The 17,696-nt window shown below is 35.9% G+C and overlaps 1 protein-coding gene across 9 annotated transcripts in view; it reads right to left on the bottom strand.

Annotated features, from left to right (window-relative positions):
* Positions 1 to 17,696, bottom strand: part of TBC1D15 (TBC1 domain family member 15) — a gene marked incomplete at its 5' end in the record, with an annotated part of 69,632 nt that overhangs the window by 12,796 nt on the left and 39,140 nt on the right. For 5 of the 9 annotated variants that reach the window (XM_079715544.1, XM_079715545.1, XM_079715548.1 and 2 more), the window contains 6 exons: positions 2,243 to 2,359; positions 12,525 to 12,619; positions 13,605 to 13,708; positions 14,684 to 14,812; positions 15,876 to 16,073; positions 17,423 to 17,525. In XM_079715544.1, the coding sequence (XP_079571670.1) occupies positions 2,243 to 2,359; positions 12,525 to 12,619; positions 13,605 to 13,708; positions 14,684 to 14,812; positions 15,876 to 16,073; positions 17,423 to 17,525 (746 nt within the window). Of the gene's footprint in view, positions 1 to 2,242; positions 2,360 to 12,524; positions 12,620 to 13,604; positions 13,709 to 14,683; positions 14,813 to 15,875; positions 16,074 to 16,380; positions 16,432 to 17,422; positions 17,526 to 17,696 lie in introns of all 9 variants that reach the window. The other 4 variants (XM_079715552.1, XM_079715549.1, XM_079715546.1 and 1 more) reach the window with 4 other exon arrangements.

Below are 17,696 nucleotides of genomic sequence, written 5' to 3'. Positions count from 1 at the left end.
GTTATTAGAGGATCAATTTAATTTTTTTAACCTTAAGAGGTGGAAATCATTTTTTTTTAACTAGACACTCTCCTGCCTTCTTACATACCGTATTTTGAGTATAATTTAACCTTTTACTGCTTATTCAGGATCAGATTATGAACATACACTGTAAAAAAAAAAAAAAAAAGATACCTCCCATAGAAACAACTTAGATATGTCTGCACTAACTAAAAATTACTCTTCCTTGAGTTCTTCTGTCTGCTTTTGTTAATTTTTATCTTCTTCCTCACTATTAATGAAACTATATTCAACACAAATACACCTACACCTCATCTATGGGCTAAGAAGCCAAACAACTCAATAGGAAAGAATCAACTATAAGAGTAAATTTACAGCCCGGATTACTCTGCTATGAGTAAAAAGCAAGAAATTTGGTCCAGTGCTTTATGAAAACTACCCTGGCTTCTCCCAAGGCCAGAGTTCTTAATAAAATCCCTGAGTATGTTTCAAATAACTTAAAGTATTTGACTGGAAAGAATGTGGGGTTAATATAGACAAACGGAAACAGCAATTTATCCAAATAGCCAGTCTGGGACTCAGTTCCTGAAAAAACTGAGCATTCAGGAACTCCTTCTGAGAATATGCATTAATTCCTATCTCAAAATTACCAACTGAGAGTACAGGGAAATGCCTCTTATTCCCTAGGACGACAGCCCTATTCCCCACAGTGGCTAAAAGAAACGAAAATGGCAATGGGTCAGGGTGCTGAATGTACAGAGGTAAGAATGCCAGGCTGCAATAAAGACCTGGGTCTCTACCCCCAGTCCAATATTTACTACTTGTACAACCCTGAGTCACTGTCTAAATCAATATAACCTTACTTATAAAGTAGGGATTATTTTCCCACTTCTTCAAAAGGCTTCTAAGAGAATCAAAATTGAAATCAAAATTGAGTAATAACAGCACTCTGTAACATGAGAAGCACTCTACTAATATTTTCAACAATCCAATTTGAGGCTCACTATACGTGTGATAGACAGGACTGGCTACATTTCACATTTTAAAGAGAAATCTGTGATATTCAACTACTGTCACCAGAGGCTGCTGCCTCAAGATCCACAACAGAGTTTACATCTTCCCCTAACTTACGTATAAGAATACAAAATGAATTCACATAGATACAAACAGTGAAGAAAATGTACCCATAATTCAAGTTTCATTTGGATTTAATATGACAAATACCCAATTACCTGCCCCAAAAGATGTATCAAGCTCTATTGAGGTAATCTGGAAAACATCTACTTTCACTATCCTCTACTTGGGAGTCACTAACATCAGTAGGTAACGCAAACTTTTCCATTCTTTATACTTATTTAAAGGTTGATGCTTAGGGACTTTATTGGTCCTTTAAAGAAACAGCTCAAGTTCTCTTGTCCCTTAAAATATTGGTTCCTTAGGCTTTCTATCCCTTAGCATCACTTCCCCACGCAATCCCCCACTCCCACCACCAAGCCCAGTCTTTCCAACCTATTCTTGGTAGAAAACAGACTAACCAAGAAAAGAGAGCAAAGCTCCACAGGCCCTAGATAATTATCTACACCATTTGTCTATAATATCAAATCAGCATTTTTCTTCACAAAGGATAAAGCCTATCAAAAAAAAGGTTCCCAAACTTTCTCAATTCACAGTACCCTTAGAGCCTCAGGAATTGTTTTCCAAGGCATCCCTAGGCTCAAAAGTATTACTAACAATTTCCATTTATTAAACAGATCAAAACAACTTAATTAATATTTATATCCTCTTTAACTTAGCACCTGTTGGGCACTACACTACTCAAACCTTGGAATCCAATTGGATACCACCATCCTCATCTATTTTCACACAGTACTTGCTTATCATAGCAAGGCCAAAAACTCTGCTTTGTAAAGATGTAACTTCATCAGAAGGAGTCTGGTGATCTAATGATGAAACCCTGAACTACTCCAGCTAGTAGTTAGAGCAGTGTCCTACAGATGTCACTATATTTCCCTCAAATATTTAAAATATCCCACACTGTCCCCATGAGTTTGCTGCAGCAACCCAGTGCTCCTTGGTGCACAATTTGGGAACCACAGCCTTTTAAGTTTCCAGTCCCCTGTGGAACACCCCTATAAAAACTAGGCCACAGAACTATTTACATGTGCCTAACAGGTTAATAAATTTAAATTCTAAAATAAACATACATAATATCTTTAAATTAGGATGTTAGAGGAGAACTTACCTAAATCAAAATCATACATACAGTAGGTCATCAAAATGTCATGAAGCAAAATCAACCCTGGATTATCTTGGCCTTCATAAAACTTGTTTGTTCGATCTGTTCTGTTAACATCTTTTTCTGAGGAAGAAAATCATCACATATTTGAAAACCTTTAGAATAACAGATTTTTATAAAGCTCACATCTTACAAGTACAGAGTTATTCTTCTTGTTATTAATCTTACTCTCCTGCCAAGTTTTAAAATGAAAAAAAATTCATCAAATTCCATTTCAGATATGCAATAAAGTACCATTTTGGAATTTTTTTCCAAAGTCAGTCAACCTCCTCTTGGGTATATTTTTAAATATTTTTCAATTTTTATCTAAACATAGAAATCTTTTAATTGAATAGCAGGAAATACATTCAATTAATTAAAACCAACACCAAGTAATAGTTCACATTAGTTAGCAATAAAAATTCCAGTCATGCGCTTCCCCGGTGGCCCAGTGGTTAAGAATCTACCTGCCAGTGCAGGAGACATGGGTTTGAGCCCTGGTCCAGGAAGATCCCACATGCCGCAGAGCAACTAAGCCCGTGCGCCACAACTATTGAGCCTGCACTCTAGAGCCCGCGAGCCACAACTACTGAAGCCTGAGTGCCTAGAGCCTGTGCTCTGCAACAACAGAAGCCACCGTAATGAGAAGCCCGCACACTGCAACAAAGAGTAGCCCCCGCTCACTGCAACGAGAGAAAGCCTGTACAGCAATGAAGACCCAAAGCAGCCAAAAATAAATAAATAAAATAAATTTATATATATATAAAAAAATGCCAGTCATGAATACATGTGATTGGCAGTATTATTTGAAAACAGCAATGAAAAAAGTTACTATGCAATCAAGTGTAATCAAAGAGATTTGTTTCATTCATAATTGTTTCATTCATTATGAGAAGTACTGTCAACTTCTTTGTCATGTTCCATAATCATCTTCAGGACAAATTACTTCTTCATTCTCATATAGACATTATTCAGTTTACATATAAAATAAATAAATAAATAGTTTACATATAAAATAAGCAATCTATTTTAAGTTTGAAAAAAAAAGAAAATCCACATTTTTCTGGAAATGATTTTAAGACATTAAAAACAGTTTTAGAAACATCACCAGGAGTGTATCTCAAGTTATACTGACAATTCAATTAACAAACACTGATACCTGCTAGATGCATCTTGTGAAAGACTTTACAACTAAAAAGGCATTCCCCAAACTTCAATCCCTCAGTAAATTACGAAAAAATAATTTAAAGAAATTTAGAGTGATTAATTTACTCTATAATCAATTTTGTTTAAAAGTTATAACTGTCCTCTCCCCCCATTAAACTGAATAATCTGAAAACATTCTCAATAATTGTTGTGAAGAGATGAGGAGGTATTTTACAACAAAGCAAAATCTAACATGACATGAGTTTAGATTCTATAAGAGCATTTTAAAAATCAGCAGGACAATATTCTAGCTTTTTGTTAAGCTATCTTAAAATAGCTTAATAAATATAAATATAGCATATATCTATAGAACTGTGAATATATTTTTCAAACAAGGAAAAGCAATACCAAAAAAATCATGCTATAAATGTCAAATTTTATTTAAAAACACCAAAATGTTTCATTCTCATATCATAGCTGATAGAGGTACATGATAAGTTATTTTTTATTAACTCAAGCACAGTTTACATAGTCATAATGCCAATATAGAATATCTGCCTTAATAGGTGTTTTAAACAGAGTAAAAAGTTATTTGTGCCCTCATGAACTATCTGTCTCTCTTTCCTCTTGTATAGTTATTTAGTACTGACATGCCAGGCAGAAAACAAAAAGGTATCAACAATGATATAAAGGGACTTCCCTGGTGGTGCAGTGGTTAAGAATCCGCCTGCCAATGCAGGGGACAAGGGTTCGATCCCTGGTCCAGGAAGATCCCACATGCTGTGGAGCAACTAAGCCCGTGCGCCACAACTACTGAGCCTGTGCTCTAGAACCAGGGAGACACGACTACTGAAGCCCATGCGCCTAGAGCCCGTGCTCCGCAACAAGAGAAGCCACAGCACTGAGAAGCCCGTGCACCGCAATCAAGAGTAGACCCCGCTCGCCGCAACCAGAGAAAGCCCGCGCACAGCAACAAAGACCCAACGCAGCCAAAAATAAATTTAAAAAAATCTTAATGATATAAGAGAAGTAATATTTCTAGAAACTATTCCTAGAAAGAAAATGAGCACTGAAATTTTTTTAAAGGTCTTCATTAAATCCAACTCTCTATCTAACTTGACGTAGCTAAAAAAGACTGAAGAAAAGCACAACCATGCTGACTGATACATTTTATATTCACTATCACTAACCTCAAGCGGATCCTTAATGCTGCCTGGCAATCATGCTCTATTTCCCTCAGCATTCCCTCTCTCTTTTCATATAGCTGTTTTACATCTTCTCCTCTCTCCTCAAGCCTCCAACGTGTTATCTTCTCCCACACCTTAGCTCTGAGCATCTTGCTTCCTATTTCTGAGAAAACAGAAGTTATCTGAAGAGAACTTCCACAGATGCCCACTATTTTAACCACATAACTGCACTTGTACCCAAAGTCTCCCTTCTCTCCTATCATTATACATGAGCTTCCATGATTGTGGCTACAATCAAATACCTCCTCTTGTGCATGAAATCCATGTCCTATTGGCTACTCAAGGACACTGCTCTAGTTAATTCTTGCCTCCTTTTCTAGTTTCACAAGTTTTTCCTCCTACCGGACCATTACCACCCAGCATTCAACCATACCATTGTTTCTCTCATCATCATAAAAAACTTTCTTAACCTCACTTTTCCCTCTAACTGCTGCCCCATTTTCTCCCCAACTGCTTACAGCAAAACTTCTTGAAAGAGCTGTATACATTGTCTCCATGTCCTCTACTCCCATTCCCTCTTGAACTCACTCTAGTCAGGCTGTCACATCCACCACTCCACCAAAACTCCTTTTTAATCAAAATCTTCAGTGATCTCCTTATTACTCTGTTCAACAGTCAATCCGAATTTCCATTTTACTTGACATCCCAGTCACTCCTTCTTGAAATACTTTCTTCACTTGACTTCAGGACAAACTCTCATGTTTTCTCTCCTTTTTCGCTGGTTCTTTTCTCAGTCTCTTTTCCTAATTGTTCCTACTTGTAAGTTAAAGTGCCTGAGGGCTCAAGTTATCAGACCTCTTCTTTTCTAAATGCACTGGCTCCCTTGGCAATTTCATCTAGTCTCCTACCATCTATATGTTGATAACAGCTCTAAATTTCTATCCCCAGCCCTTAGCTCTCCTCTGAATTCCAGCCCTATATATCCACTTCCTACTCTTAAGGACATTCAATAGGCTTTCTCAAACTTAATATGTCCAAAACTAAACTCCAAATATTCCCCTCCAAACTTGCTTCTCTCATAGTTTTCCCTGTCTTAATAAAAAACAGCAACTCTATACCTCCAGTCGCTCACCTTAAAAACTCTGTCATTCTTGAGTATTTGCTTCTCTTGTCTGACACTGATGTATCTGTTAAACCTCCAAAATACATGAAGAAACCAACACTGAGATCTCCCACCCACTCACTCCACCCCCTACCCTGACTCACTCCACTCTAGCCACACCAGTCTCCTTGCTCTTCTTCTAACATGTGGAGGTCCTAAAGCAGAAACAAGTCTAGACCATGCTGTTCCCCTCTGCCCAAAATGTCCTTCACCCAGATAGCGGTAGAGCATACACCCTCTGCTTCTTTAAGTCTCTATTCAAATTTCACTCAAGCGCTAGCCACCTGGCTCAAGCAACCATCATCTCTCATCTAAATTACAGCAATAGCCTCAAATGGTCTTTCTACTTTCACCTTGCCCCCCAGAGCTATTCTCCATATAGTAGCCAGAGTGATTTGCTAAAAACAAGTCAGATTAGGTTACTCTTCAGCTCAAAATCTTCCACTGGCTTCCCATCTCTCTCATAGTAGAAGTTCAAGTCTTTACAATACACTACAAGGCTCTATGTGATCTGTACCTATGCCTCCACTGTTTCTTCTCTGACCTCATCAGTTTCTATACTCTACCCCAACTCACTCCAGCCACACCTCTCAGCTGTACTTCAAACATGCAGAGACCCTGGAATGTAATGTAAACAAGTCTAACACGTGTTGTTCCTTTCTGCTTGGAATGCCCATCACCTAGATATCTGCATGGCTCACTCATTCCCCTTTTCAAGTTTCTACTCAAATATAACATCCTCAGTAAAAGCCTTCTCTCGTCACCCAAGTTAAACCTGCAACATCACACATTAAATTTCCTAACCATCTTCCCTGCCTTATTTTTCTTATTTAGCACTTATCACTAATATACCACAGATGTTACTTATATTGTTTACTGTCTGCTCTTCCCCACAAGAATTTTGTCTGTTTTGTTCACTGATGAATTCCCAGTGCCTAAAGGAGAGCCTCGTATATAATATGCACTAAGTAAATATTTATTAAATGAATGAAAATATGATTAAAATAATCAATGTGATTTCCAAAAAGACCCCTGGTGATTCTAACATGCAGCCAAAGTTAGGAAACAGCGCTCTAAAGACTTGGATTCCTGGGCCTTCTTATCTACCTCTTTTTTCCCTAGGTGACATCATCTATTCCCATGGATGTTTATATTGATAATACCCAAATTTATATATCCTACCCAGACTACTCCAGATTATTCAACTAGCCACTTGACATTCCATTTGTATATCTCACCTTACGATATATATATAACATCTAATTCAATTTCACTATACCTCAGGCGTCTCAGTAAGTAGCACCACCAAATGACCAATCTCTCAAGCCAAGAAATGTAGTCCCATCCCTGATTTCTCTTTCCCCTTCATAACCCACATTTAATACATCAGAAAGTCTTATCAATTTTATCACCAGAATATAACTTGAATCCATCTACTTCTCTACATCTCCACCACCACCATCTCTTGCTTTGGAGTCATTCCTACTAATTGGTCTCCCTGTTCCTACTCTTACCTTGATTCAATCCAATTTCCACAGAGCAGAAAAAATGACTTTAAAATATAATGATCTTACTTAAAATACTCCAATAGTTCCTCTTCATACTTAACAGTCAACTTCTTGGCATGATCCAAAAGGCCTACAGCTTATCTGTGTATTTTTTTTTTCAATACAGAGAATTTATACCAAAACAAACAAACAAAAAAACAGCAACAAAAAGCTTTTGGTAATTTTTCCTGAAGAATACTTTTGGGAAAAAATATTACAGGAAAAAAATGTTTTAAAATGAATGTATATATACTTCTATTAGTAGAAAGCACAGTATAGTTGAAAGGCCACTTAATAATCAGATCTGATTATGAAGGAGTCTACGCTATGGAACTAACTAGATAGACGACTTAAGACAATTTACTAACCTTTTCTGAGCTTCAAGTTTATTATCTGCTAAAACTGAGAAAATTGGACTTAATTTTGTCTCAATTCAAATTATAAAATGGGCATATAAAACATCTAAATTTTTCTTCCAATCTCATGGAAACAGTGAAAATAGGACACAAGAAAGATTGAGATCAGAGTCATCACTGCTGTTGCTTGACAAAAAGGAAAGAGAGTATGGAATGTGGAAGGAAAAGGCTTAAAATACTGGATTAGTTTATCTCTAAGATCTCTTTAAGCCCAATACTTCCAAGCAGGAAGAAACAGTCCATTATCATTTTCCCTACTGAAACAGAAAATAACAGGAGGTTTCAGTTGGAAACTTCAGATAACCCCATGCCTCAAGATCCCCAACCTTTTGTCTTAACCAGAGGAAGGACATAGTTTATTCTGGTCTAATTTATTTTTCAGGAAAAAAAGTTACTTTTCTACTGAAAATTGAAATTTGTCTTTATGTCTACACAAAAGCTGCCAAATCACTCAGTTATATTAGGATTTCTAACTATGATTTACAGAATTTTTTCTTCCATAAGATGGTGGTGATGACCATGGTGATAAAAACACCCCTCTATCTTTATTTATAAAGCTATAGATATACAAAACCAAATACAGTATAAGAATTTTACAAATAAGTTCCACTACTATCAAAAACTATCCTAAAATTATATGGAGGCTATGTAAAATACTTAACAGCGTTAATACTGGGTACTGCCCTTATTAACCATGTGACTTGGACAAATCATTTATGCTCTCAATGCTTCAATTTTCTTATCTGTTTAATGGAGGTTATCAGGTAGACATACACAGCAGTAATTATGCATACCTTCAGTAACTTATGCCAACCTGGCCTTTATCGTAAGAGCCAGGCAACCCAGTAACTATTTAGTAATAAGTCTAATTCTTTTAAAGTAAAATTCTATCAAGTATCTCTTTTTTAGAGAATAGATATTCCCAGGTAAATAGTTACTCAATTCTTAAATACTGATAAAAAATTTACTATCTGGAGTCATTTATTTAATTAAAAATAAAATATATGCATATTAAGAGAAGGTCTGGAGGGATATAAACCAAAGCCTCTTAACCATAGCTGTTATCTTTGAATGACAGAAACAACATTTTTATTTTCTTCTTTTTGCTCATCTATAGTTTCTAATTTTTCTATAATAAACACAAGATGTTTCTATAAAGAGGAATACAATAATTTCTTAATGAAAATTAACAACTAAGGTTAAACACTTCTTTTTTAATTCATGTTTTAGAACTCAAAATGAAATATATCAGTATTTATACTGACTGAACTCATATTCCTATTGGGAGAGGAACGACCAAGAATATTAAACACACATTTTAATGTACTTTCCATTCTGATTTCTCTTTTTTTAACTGAAGTATAGTTGATTTACAGTATCACATTAGTTTCAGGTATATAACATAACATAGTGATAAAATTTTTATATATTACACTCCATTTAAAGTTACTACAAAATAACAGCTATATTTCTCCGTGCTGTACAATGTATCCTTGTTGCTTATCTATTTTATACATGGTAGTTTGTGTCTCTTAGTTCCCTACCCCTATCTTGGCCCACCTCTCTTCCCTCTCTCCACTGATAAACACTAGTTTGTTTTCTATATCTATTAGTCTGTTTCTGTTTTGTCACACACATTTGTTCATTGTATTTTTTTATATTCCATATATAATCGGTAACAGAGTATTCGTCTTTCTCCATCTGACTTATTTCACCAAGCATAATACTCTCTAGGTCTATTCACTTTGTTGCAAATGGGAGAATTTCATTCTTTTTTATGGCTGAGTAATATTCCGCTGTGTGTGTGTGTGTGTGTGTGTGTGCGCGCGCGTGTGCACGCACATACCACATCTTTACCAATTCATTTGTTGTTGATGGACACTTAGGTTGCTTCCATATCTTGGCAATTGTAAATAATGCTGCTATGAACATTGGGGTGCATGTATCTTTTCAAATTAGTGTTTTCATTTTCTTCAGATATACATCCAGAAGTGGAATTGCTGGATCATACGGTAGTTCTATTTTCAGTTTTTTGAGGGATCTCCATACTGTTTTCCATAGTGGCTGCACCAATTTACATTCCCACCAACAGTGTACAAGGGTTCCCTTTTCTCCACATCCTCACCAACATTTGTTAGTTGTGGTCTTTTTGATGATAGCCTGTCAGGTATGAGGTAGTATCACACTGTGGCTTTGATTTGCATTTCTCTAATGGTTAGCAATGTTAAGCATCTTTTCACGTGCCTGTTGGCTATCTGTATGTCTTCTTTGGAAAAATGTCTACTCAGGTCTTCTGCCCATTTTTTAATTGGCTGCCTGGTTTTTTTGAGCTGTTTATATATTTTGGATATTAACCACTTATCGATCCCATCATTTACAAATATTTTCTCCCATTCAGTAGGTTGTCTTTTCATTTTGTCAATGGTTTCCTTTGCTGTGCAAAAGCTTTCAAGTTTAATTAGGTCCCACTTGTTTATTTTTCCTTTAGTTTCCTGTGCCTTAGGAGACAGATTCAAAAAATTATTGCTACAATTTATGTCAAAGAGTACTCTGCTTATGTTCTCTTCTAGGAATTTTTATGATTTCACACCTTACATTTAGGTATTTAATCCATTTTGAGTTTATTTTTGTATATGCTACGAGGAAATGTTCTAATCTCATTGTTTTATACGTAGCTCTCCAGTTTTCCCAGCACCATTTATTGAAGAGACTGTCTTTTCTCCATTGTATATTCTTGCCTTCTTTGTTGTAGATTAACTGACTGTAAGTGCATGGGTTTGTTTCTGGGCTCTCTATACTGTTCCACTGATCTACGTGTCTGTGTCTGTGCCAGTACCATGCTGTTTCAATAACTGTAGCTTTGTAGTATAGTCTAAAGTCAGAGAGCATAATACCTCCAGCTTTATTCTTTTTTCTCAAGATTGCTTTGGCATTTTGGGGTCTTCTGTAGTTCCACATTAATTTTAGGATTATTTGTTCTAGTTTTGTGAAAAAATGTCATACATTTTCAACCTCTTCTCACTCTCTCCTCCTTCTGGGACCCTCATAATGCAAATGTTGGTATACTTCATGTTGCCCCAGTGGTCTCTTAAATTGTTCTCATTTTTTAAATTTGTTTTTCTTTTTGCTGTTCTGATTGGATGATTTCCATTATTCTATCTTCCAGACCACTTATGTGTTCTTCTATATCAGCCAGTCTGCTATTAATTCCTTCTAGGGTGTTTTTCATTTCAGTCACTGTATTCTTCAGTTCTGATTCTTTTTTTATATTTTCTAGCTCTGTGTTAAAATTCTCACTATGTTCATCTATTACTTTCCTTACTGCAGTTAGCATTCTTATTACTAATACTTTGAATTCTTTATCTGGTAAATTATTTATTTCTATTTCATGACTATTTTCAGGGGTTTTGTCTTACTCTTTCGACTGAGACAAATTCCTGTGTTTTCTCATTTTGCTTAACTTTCACCTAATTTCATAGAGAAATCGTTTAAGGGTGTCATTATGTGGGAGAACCCCTATAGAGTTAGCGTGTGCCCAGTGGCTTTGGAGGGAGAGCTGGATTTGACTTGAACACAGGTCACATCTTTCCTGAGAGCATGCTGGTAGCTATCACCTTGGTAGGAGGTGTGGTTGGAGATGAAAGGCCTAGGGCCAGAGCCAGGTGTGACCTGGGGCTTCCCCTCTGCTTGGTGGCTGTCACCTCCCTTTCAGGGCCAGGGCCAGGTCCAAGCTCGCTTCCTTCCCTCTGAGTGTGCACCCCCATGTATCTCCTGCACCGGGGACAGTACTGGAACAGGAAGGGCTGGTGTGGGCATTCCGAGTGTGTAGGGGCATGGGCTACGGTGGTCCAGCAAGGGTCAGACATTCACACTGCTTCTGATGTTCCGCCTGTGTAAGTGCCAGTAACGGCTGTCCCCACCCTGCTCATATGCTGCTTCAGGTCTGAGCTGCTTCTGTGTCTCACAGTCGATCTCCCAAGAGGGGCTGGGGTGTTTGCTTAGCTCAAGCCAGGGTGTGCACTGGGGCAATCACAGGAAACCAACCAGCCACTTGTACAGTCTTCAATCCACCCCCTCCACCCTGCCTCAGGAGCAAGAAAGCATGTGCACATTCCTCAAGAGCAGAGTCCAGGCTTCCCACAGCCCTCCTGTTAGTCTCACAGCCCTCCAACCAGCCAAGAGGGCTTGTCTTCCCTCTGCTGGACCCCAGGACTGGGGTGTCCAATATGTGGCTCAGACCACTCATTCCCCAAGGAGGCTCTCCACCCATGTAATCTCCCTTTTCCTCTGAGTCCCCTCCCAGGGACACAGGTCCCAACCTCATCACCTCTCTTTCCTTCCCACTCAGTATCATGTGTTATCTTTCTTACTGTACAGGAGTCTTTTTGCCAGTCTCCAGTTAGTTTTCAGTGAGAATTGTTCCACATGTAGATGATTTTTGATGTGTTTGTGGGGGAAGGTGAGCTCTGCATCCTCTACTCCACCATCTTGATCTCCTCCTCTCTGAGAGAAAGTTTTATAACCTTTATTATCTGGCCCAAGTTCACAACAATGTCAGCTTTCTTGGAGGGCTAGAGAGCCAGATAGAGGCTTTGCAGCTAGAAAGAGTGCCCAAATCACATTCTGAAGGCTGCCCTAGGAGGTTCTAGGTATTTTCGTGGTAAGAATCTTTGCCACCAGCCTCTGATTTTTCATTTGGGCCCTAACTCTGTAGTATATACCTGCATTTCTTAAATCTTATCAACACTTTCATGCAACCCTCATGCATTTTCAAAATTAAGAAAAAATTACCAATAAGACTTCTATAATCTCTTAACCTCGAATTTCTCTTCTCCTGTTCCTCGCTGACAGATTTCCACTGTAGTTTCATTCTGAAGTATTCATCACTATAGAAAACAATTTTATACCAAAAAAGGTTATTCGAACACCTAAAAAACAAATTTAATGTATCAAAGCATTTATGGCGCTAGTGAGACATAAATTTATAAATATGATAGTGAAATGTTTGAAGTTATAATCAAAGGAAAAATAAAATAACCTTATACATGTCATAAACTTTATTTAAACTACTAGAATAATTTAGGTACGATTTTAAGGAAACATTTACTTCAGTCCTTAATATCAGACCTAAAATTATTCCAGTCATTAAATACTTTAGCCACTAAAGTTTCCGAATAATTACAAATACAAACCTATGAGATTTTTTGTTTTTTAATGTGACATAAGAGTAACATTTTCCAACCAGTTTACTACAGAAACTTGTTGATGTGAAAATGTCTTAGAAGGACTGGCAAACATGTTGAAAAGAGAAAGGACTGTCTGAGTTTGAATATACACATAATGATTGAAAGTGAGCTTTAAATAAAAGGTTAGACTGACAAACTGGGAATAAGTATACCTGGGCAGTTGGTCTGTTTCTTTTCAAGTCTGATAATTACTTAAAAATAGAAACACATTTCCAAAAAAAAAAAAAAAAAGGCCAGTTTATGTTATAAGAGCACCAGGAAAATAATTTAAAGGTAATTAACCTAGATAGCAAATACACTTATGAGCCATTTTTATAATTTCGTAATAAATTGTAAAAATGAATAAAGATAAATGAGATATATTTAAAAATCTATATCTTAGTATGCTTAAAATGTTTATACAAGGGGACTAGAATTTTTTTACCATCATTCTACACATTCACCAATGTAACTGCAATGAAGTCCCTCTAATAAGTGTTTCTGGTTTGAAATTAACTACAGTGTTCACAATATTTAAATTAAAAAGACGAAAATAAAAATATGCTCCCTTGCCCTAGTCTATTCCACTTTATATGGGTGAGTTACTTGGATTTCTTTAATGAGCACACAAAAGACCATTACTTACGTTTTTTGTTTTTGTAATTGAGTTCTTTCCTCTTTGGTACTGTCCCAAGGAAAATAACCCAGAAGAAATTTCCATGCTTGTTTTCTCAATACATGACTAAGTCCCTGAAGAAAACATGCATATTAAACACATTTGTAAAAAATGAATGCAATACTAAGTTCACAAAACTCATACATAAACAGAAAAACTACTATTTAAGAGATAGTTTTATATAGGCATACGTCATTTTATTGCACTTTGCTTTACTGCACTTCTCAGGTATTGCATGTTTTATTAAATTGAAGGTTTGTGACAACCCTGTACCAAACAAGTCTACCAGTGCCATTTTTATAACAGCGTTTGCTCACTTCATGTCTCCACGTCACAGTTTGGTAATTCTTGCAATATTTCAAACTTTTTCTTTACTATCATATTTGATGTGGTGATCTGTGATCAGTGATCTTTGATGTTATTATTATTTTTTTTGTTTTTTATTTTTTTAATTAAAATACATATGCTGTTTTCTTAGACATGACGCTATTTCACACTTAATAGACTTAATACAGTATAGTGCAAACATAATTTTCATATCCACTGGGAAATCAAAAAATGTGTGAGTGACTCGCTTATTTGCAATATTCACTTTACTGCAGTAGTCTGTAACCGAACCCACAATACCTCCGAGGTATGCCTGTACATAAAAATAACTCAATTCAGTAAAAACTACCTTGTTTTTGACTTCTAGATTCTGAAGATGTAAGCAGCTGCCAGAAAGCGTAAACAACGAAGAGTAGACTGTATAGCAGACAGTGGAACTGATTAGTCTTTCTAAACCCAATCCCTACTAGATAAGGGAACTACCACTGAGGAACACAAATGCCTCCTTCATATAACGCACAGAACTTCAAGTAAGAAAGAATACCCTTCCATAGGCTTAGTGGTATATCCCTCCAACCCAACCCTCGGGGACATCACAAACACCTCACTCTGTCCTACACGGATTTTAAGGCAACACTCATCAAAAAGGAGTTCATCTCTCCCACCTCCCAAAAGAAAACAAAAACTTGAATACCAACAGTTTAATATACTAAAGTAATTACCCCTCTAAATATCATCTGCTTCATATTATCTACATTTAGAATTCTTCCTTCGGAATCAATGTTCTTAGTCCATTCTTCCAATGATACTGGCTCTCTCCTTTGAACAACAGGTCGTTCGCCCAAATCAATCTAAAATAAAAAGATAAGCAATAAAGAGTACACCTTTAACAAGTGAAATGAAATCAAGGTATATAGAAACTAAAACTAAAATACTATTACTCAGACATAAGTTCTAACATTTCTAATATTTTCCCTTAGCTTCCAATGTTTAGTTTATAAACTGCAATAGCATTCCATACATTTTACCCTCCTACTTAAACACACAAATAACTGGGTTATAAATTCAGAAACAAAAAAACATTTGTTGTTTTGGGTTTCAATTACATAAGTACAGAACATTCAACATGTAAATTCTAAAACAGACCCTTCACACTAAATGGTATGCTGTATTATTAAAAAAGAGTATTATTCCATTAATCATATTTAAAATTAGCTTTTCTTCCAATCTAAAATTTGTAGCTCTCAGAATTGATTCATGATCCATTAGCTCTACTTGGCATTTTCTACAGGTTTTCATTCAATTAACAGATGTTGGTAATTTTAAAATGCCATTTGCAAGATAAGCCCTTTAATTAAGTACTACAATTTAGATATTTTATTATGTTCTAACTATATGCAGCCTAGAATTGTAGCAAATTCAAGTCTTGTTGAGCATATATAAAGATTTGCCATAATTCAAGGCCAAAATCCATCTTACTTAAAAAAGAAAAGATTCACATAAGAATAAAAGCCCACGAGTAGTGTCCTGACTAGCTGCCTGTGCAGAGTGTCTGAGAAAACAAAAATTAGGAACAGAACTAGGGGCAACATGCAAGGCTTACTATTTACTCACTGCTATACACTCAATGAAACAAAAACCTGTTCATTACTATCAAAAGGTAATCAAAGAAAAGAGATCCAACACTGATGAACAGAGAAGTGTAAGTAGTAGTTGATGAAGAAGAAACCAGGAATTTGGTGGCAGGACAAGCATTAGTTGTTAGATATATTAGTGAGCAAAAGTTATGAAGGATTGTGAGAAAGAGGCAGGTACGACCAAAATTGAGTTTCTATTTCTATAACATTCAGTACACTTTAAAAAGCATTTCTCCTGCTAAAATACAAGAGCTATATTAATATAAACTCCACTCACTCTTGTGATGACTTCAAATCCTGGTTCTTCTTGCTGATTTATCTTTAAACCTGGAATAGCATCACTAAGAAAATCTGCCATCTCTGAAGGTGGTCGTTGATGTGCAGAAGGATCGCTGCCTCTTAAACTATCAAAAATGTAGTTTGTGACTTTGGAAAATCCTACCATAGTGGCTGTATAAGGGTCCTTTTTAATCTTCTATGCAGTAGAAAGAAAAATATTCGCAAAATTAATTCAGATAAAGAATAAAAATACCTCATGATAGGCAAAAGGGCAAAGATTTTTAAAGGGGGGAGATCAGAACTAAAACAGAGCATTCTAAGATTATTTTAAAATTTTATTTTTTTCTGGGAAGAAAAATTTAAATTTTCTAAGCCAATTTTTTTCATTTGGTTAAAATAGTACATTAAATAGCAAGCTAATGCTACTGATTGAATTGCAGATAAACACATGATTTGCAGGCTTCATTCAATCTGCACACACCAGAAATATCTGCAGTGCTTACTTTCCACTGATGGACGGCCCACAACAGCTTTCTTCTCTCTAACAGTCCTGCCTTCACAGAAAAAAATATTTCCTGAAGTGGGTAGTACCACACTAGTCTAACACAAAATATTTGATAGCTAAGTTTAAACGCTCACAATATTTAAATATTAGCTGACATTTTAATCTAATTATATAACTGATGAATCATGCCAACAAGAGTAATTTGTTCTGGACAATGCTGTCCTAGAAAACAGTTAAAAAGTTTTTCTACTGCTAGAGTTACTTTTAAATCCCAAACTGCCTGCTTATTCATATTTAGCAAAAATAGTTACTTCTTAAAGGTCTATCTTTAAAATGATTATTTTCACAATAAGAAAAACAGTTCCCTCACTTTTTATTTTAATCAGTATTTAGCTCTTTTGTCCTCCTTCCTAAAAAGTTCCCTCTTTATCTTCAGAACCAAAAAGAGATACCATGTGGGACAAAGAAGCACTCAAACATTTGTTGAATGAATAAGTGAATAAATGAATGAGTAAACAAAAATGTCATTAGTTTACATAGCAACCTGAGTGAAAAATAAATTATCTTTATTTCTGCCTGTGTTAAGGGCACATTTTTAGCCAAATGCAAGAATATACCCAAATACTTTAAGAGGAATTAGACTAAACTGACCCCAAATGAACCAACTTAAAACATAAAATAAAAATTCAAACCAGATTTTTGCATCAGCTTATCACTGATTAATTCGAAGTGGCTTACCCAGTGATTTTTCACCTAATCAGTGCAAGCGATGATAATAAAAATCTGATGTCCAATTTCAATTATGATAAAGGGGAAAATTGCTGTAAGAGTAATTAAGAACCAAGGAAGCTTCTGAGTCTTACAAATAATATGACACATATTATTCTTTCTATAAAAGTACAGGGAATAGTTCCATAAGGTTTACACATGCAGACACTTGCCTCATTCTGTATAATCTCTGAGAAAGTGAGAGGTAGGATGCATATAAAATAATGGGGTCAGACAAACAGATTAATATAATATAGACTAAAGAAACATACTTGTATTATACCATATGCTGGTTCATCAAGAAGATTTTCAAAAGACTGTGAAAGACTCTTATTGTGACAATTCACAAGAAGTGTTCTTTTGTCCTGCGGAGATCTGTAATGAAAAGAAGGGATTTGTAGAAAACAGTAGCACTCTGCATCAATGACTACCTAAATAATTACTAATGCACAGTTATTTTTCCGTAAAAACAACAACAAAAAAACCTTAAATGTCCAGTTCTAGAACTGTTTCCCATTAATTCAATATTAGCAAGTACTTAGTAAC

This window comes from Hyperoodon ampullatus, assembly GCF_949752795.1.
Source record: "Hyperoodon ampullatus genome assembly, chromosome: 11".
In the NCBI taxonomy this organism is placed as follows: domain Eukaryota; kingdom Metazoa; phylum Chordata; class Mammalia; order Artiodactyla; family Ziphiidae; genus Hyperoodon; species Hyperoodon ampullatus.
Note: the sequence above shows the minus strand (reverse complement) of the source record. Positions and strands in the feature narration are given on the sequence as shown.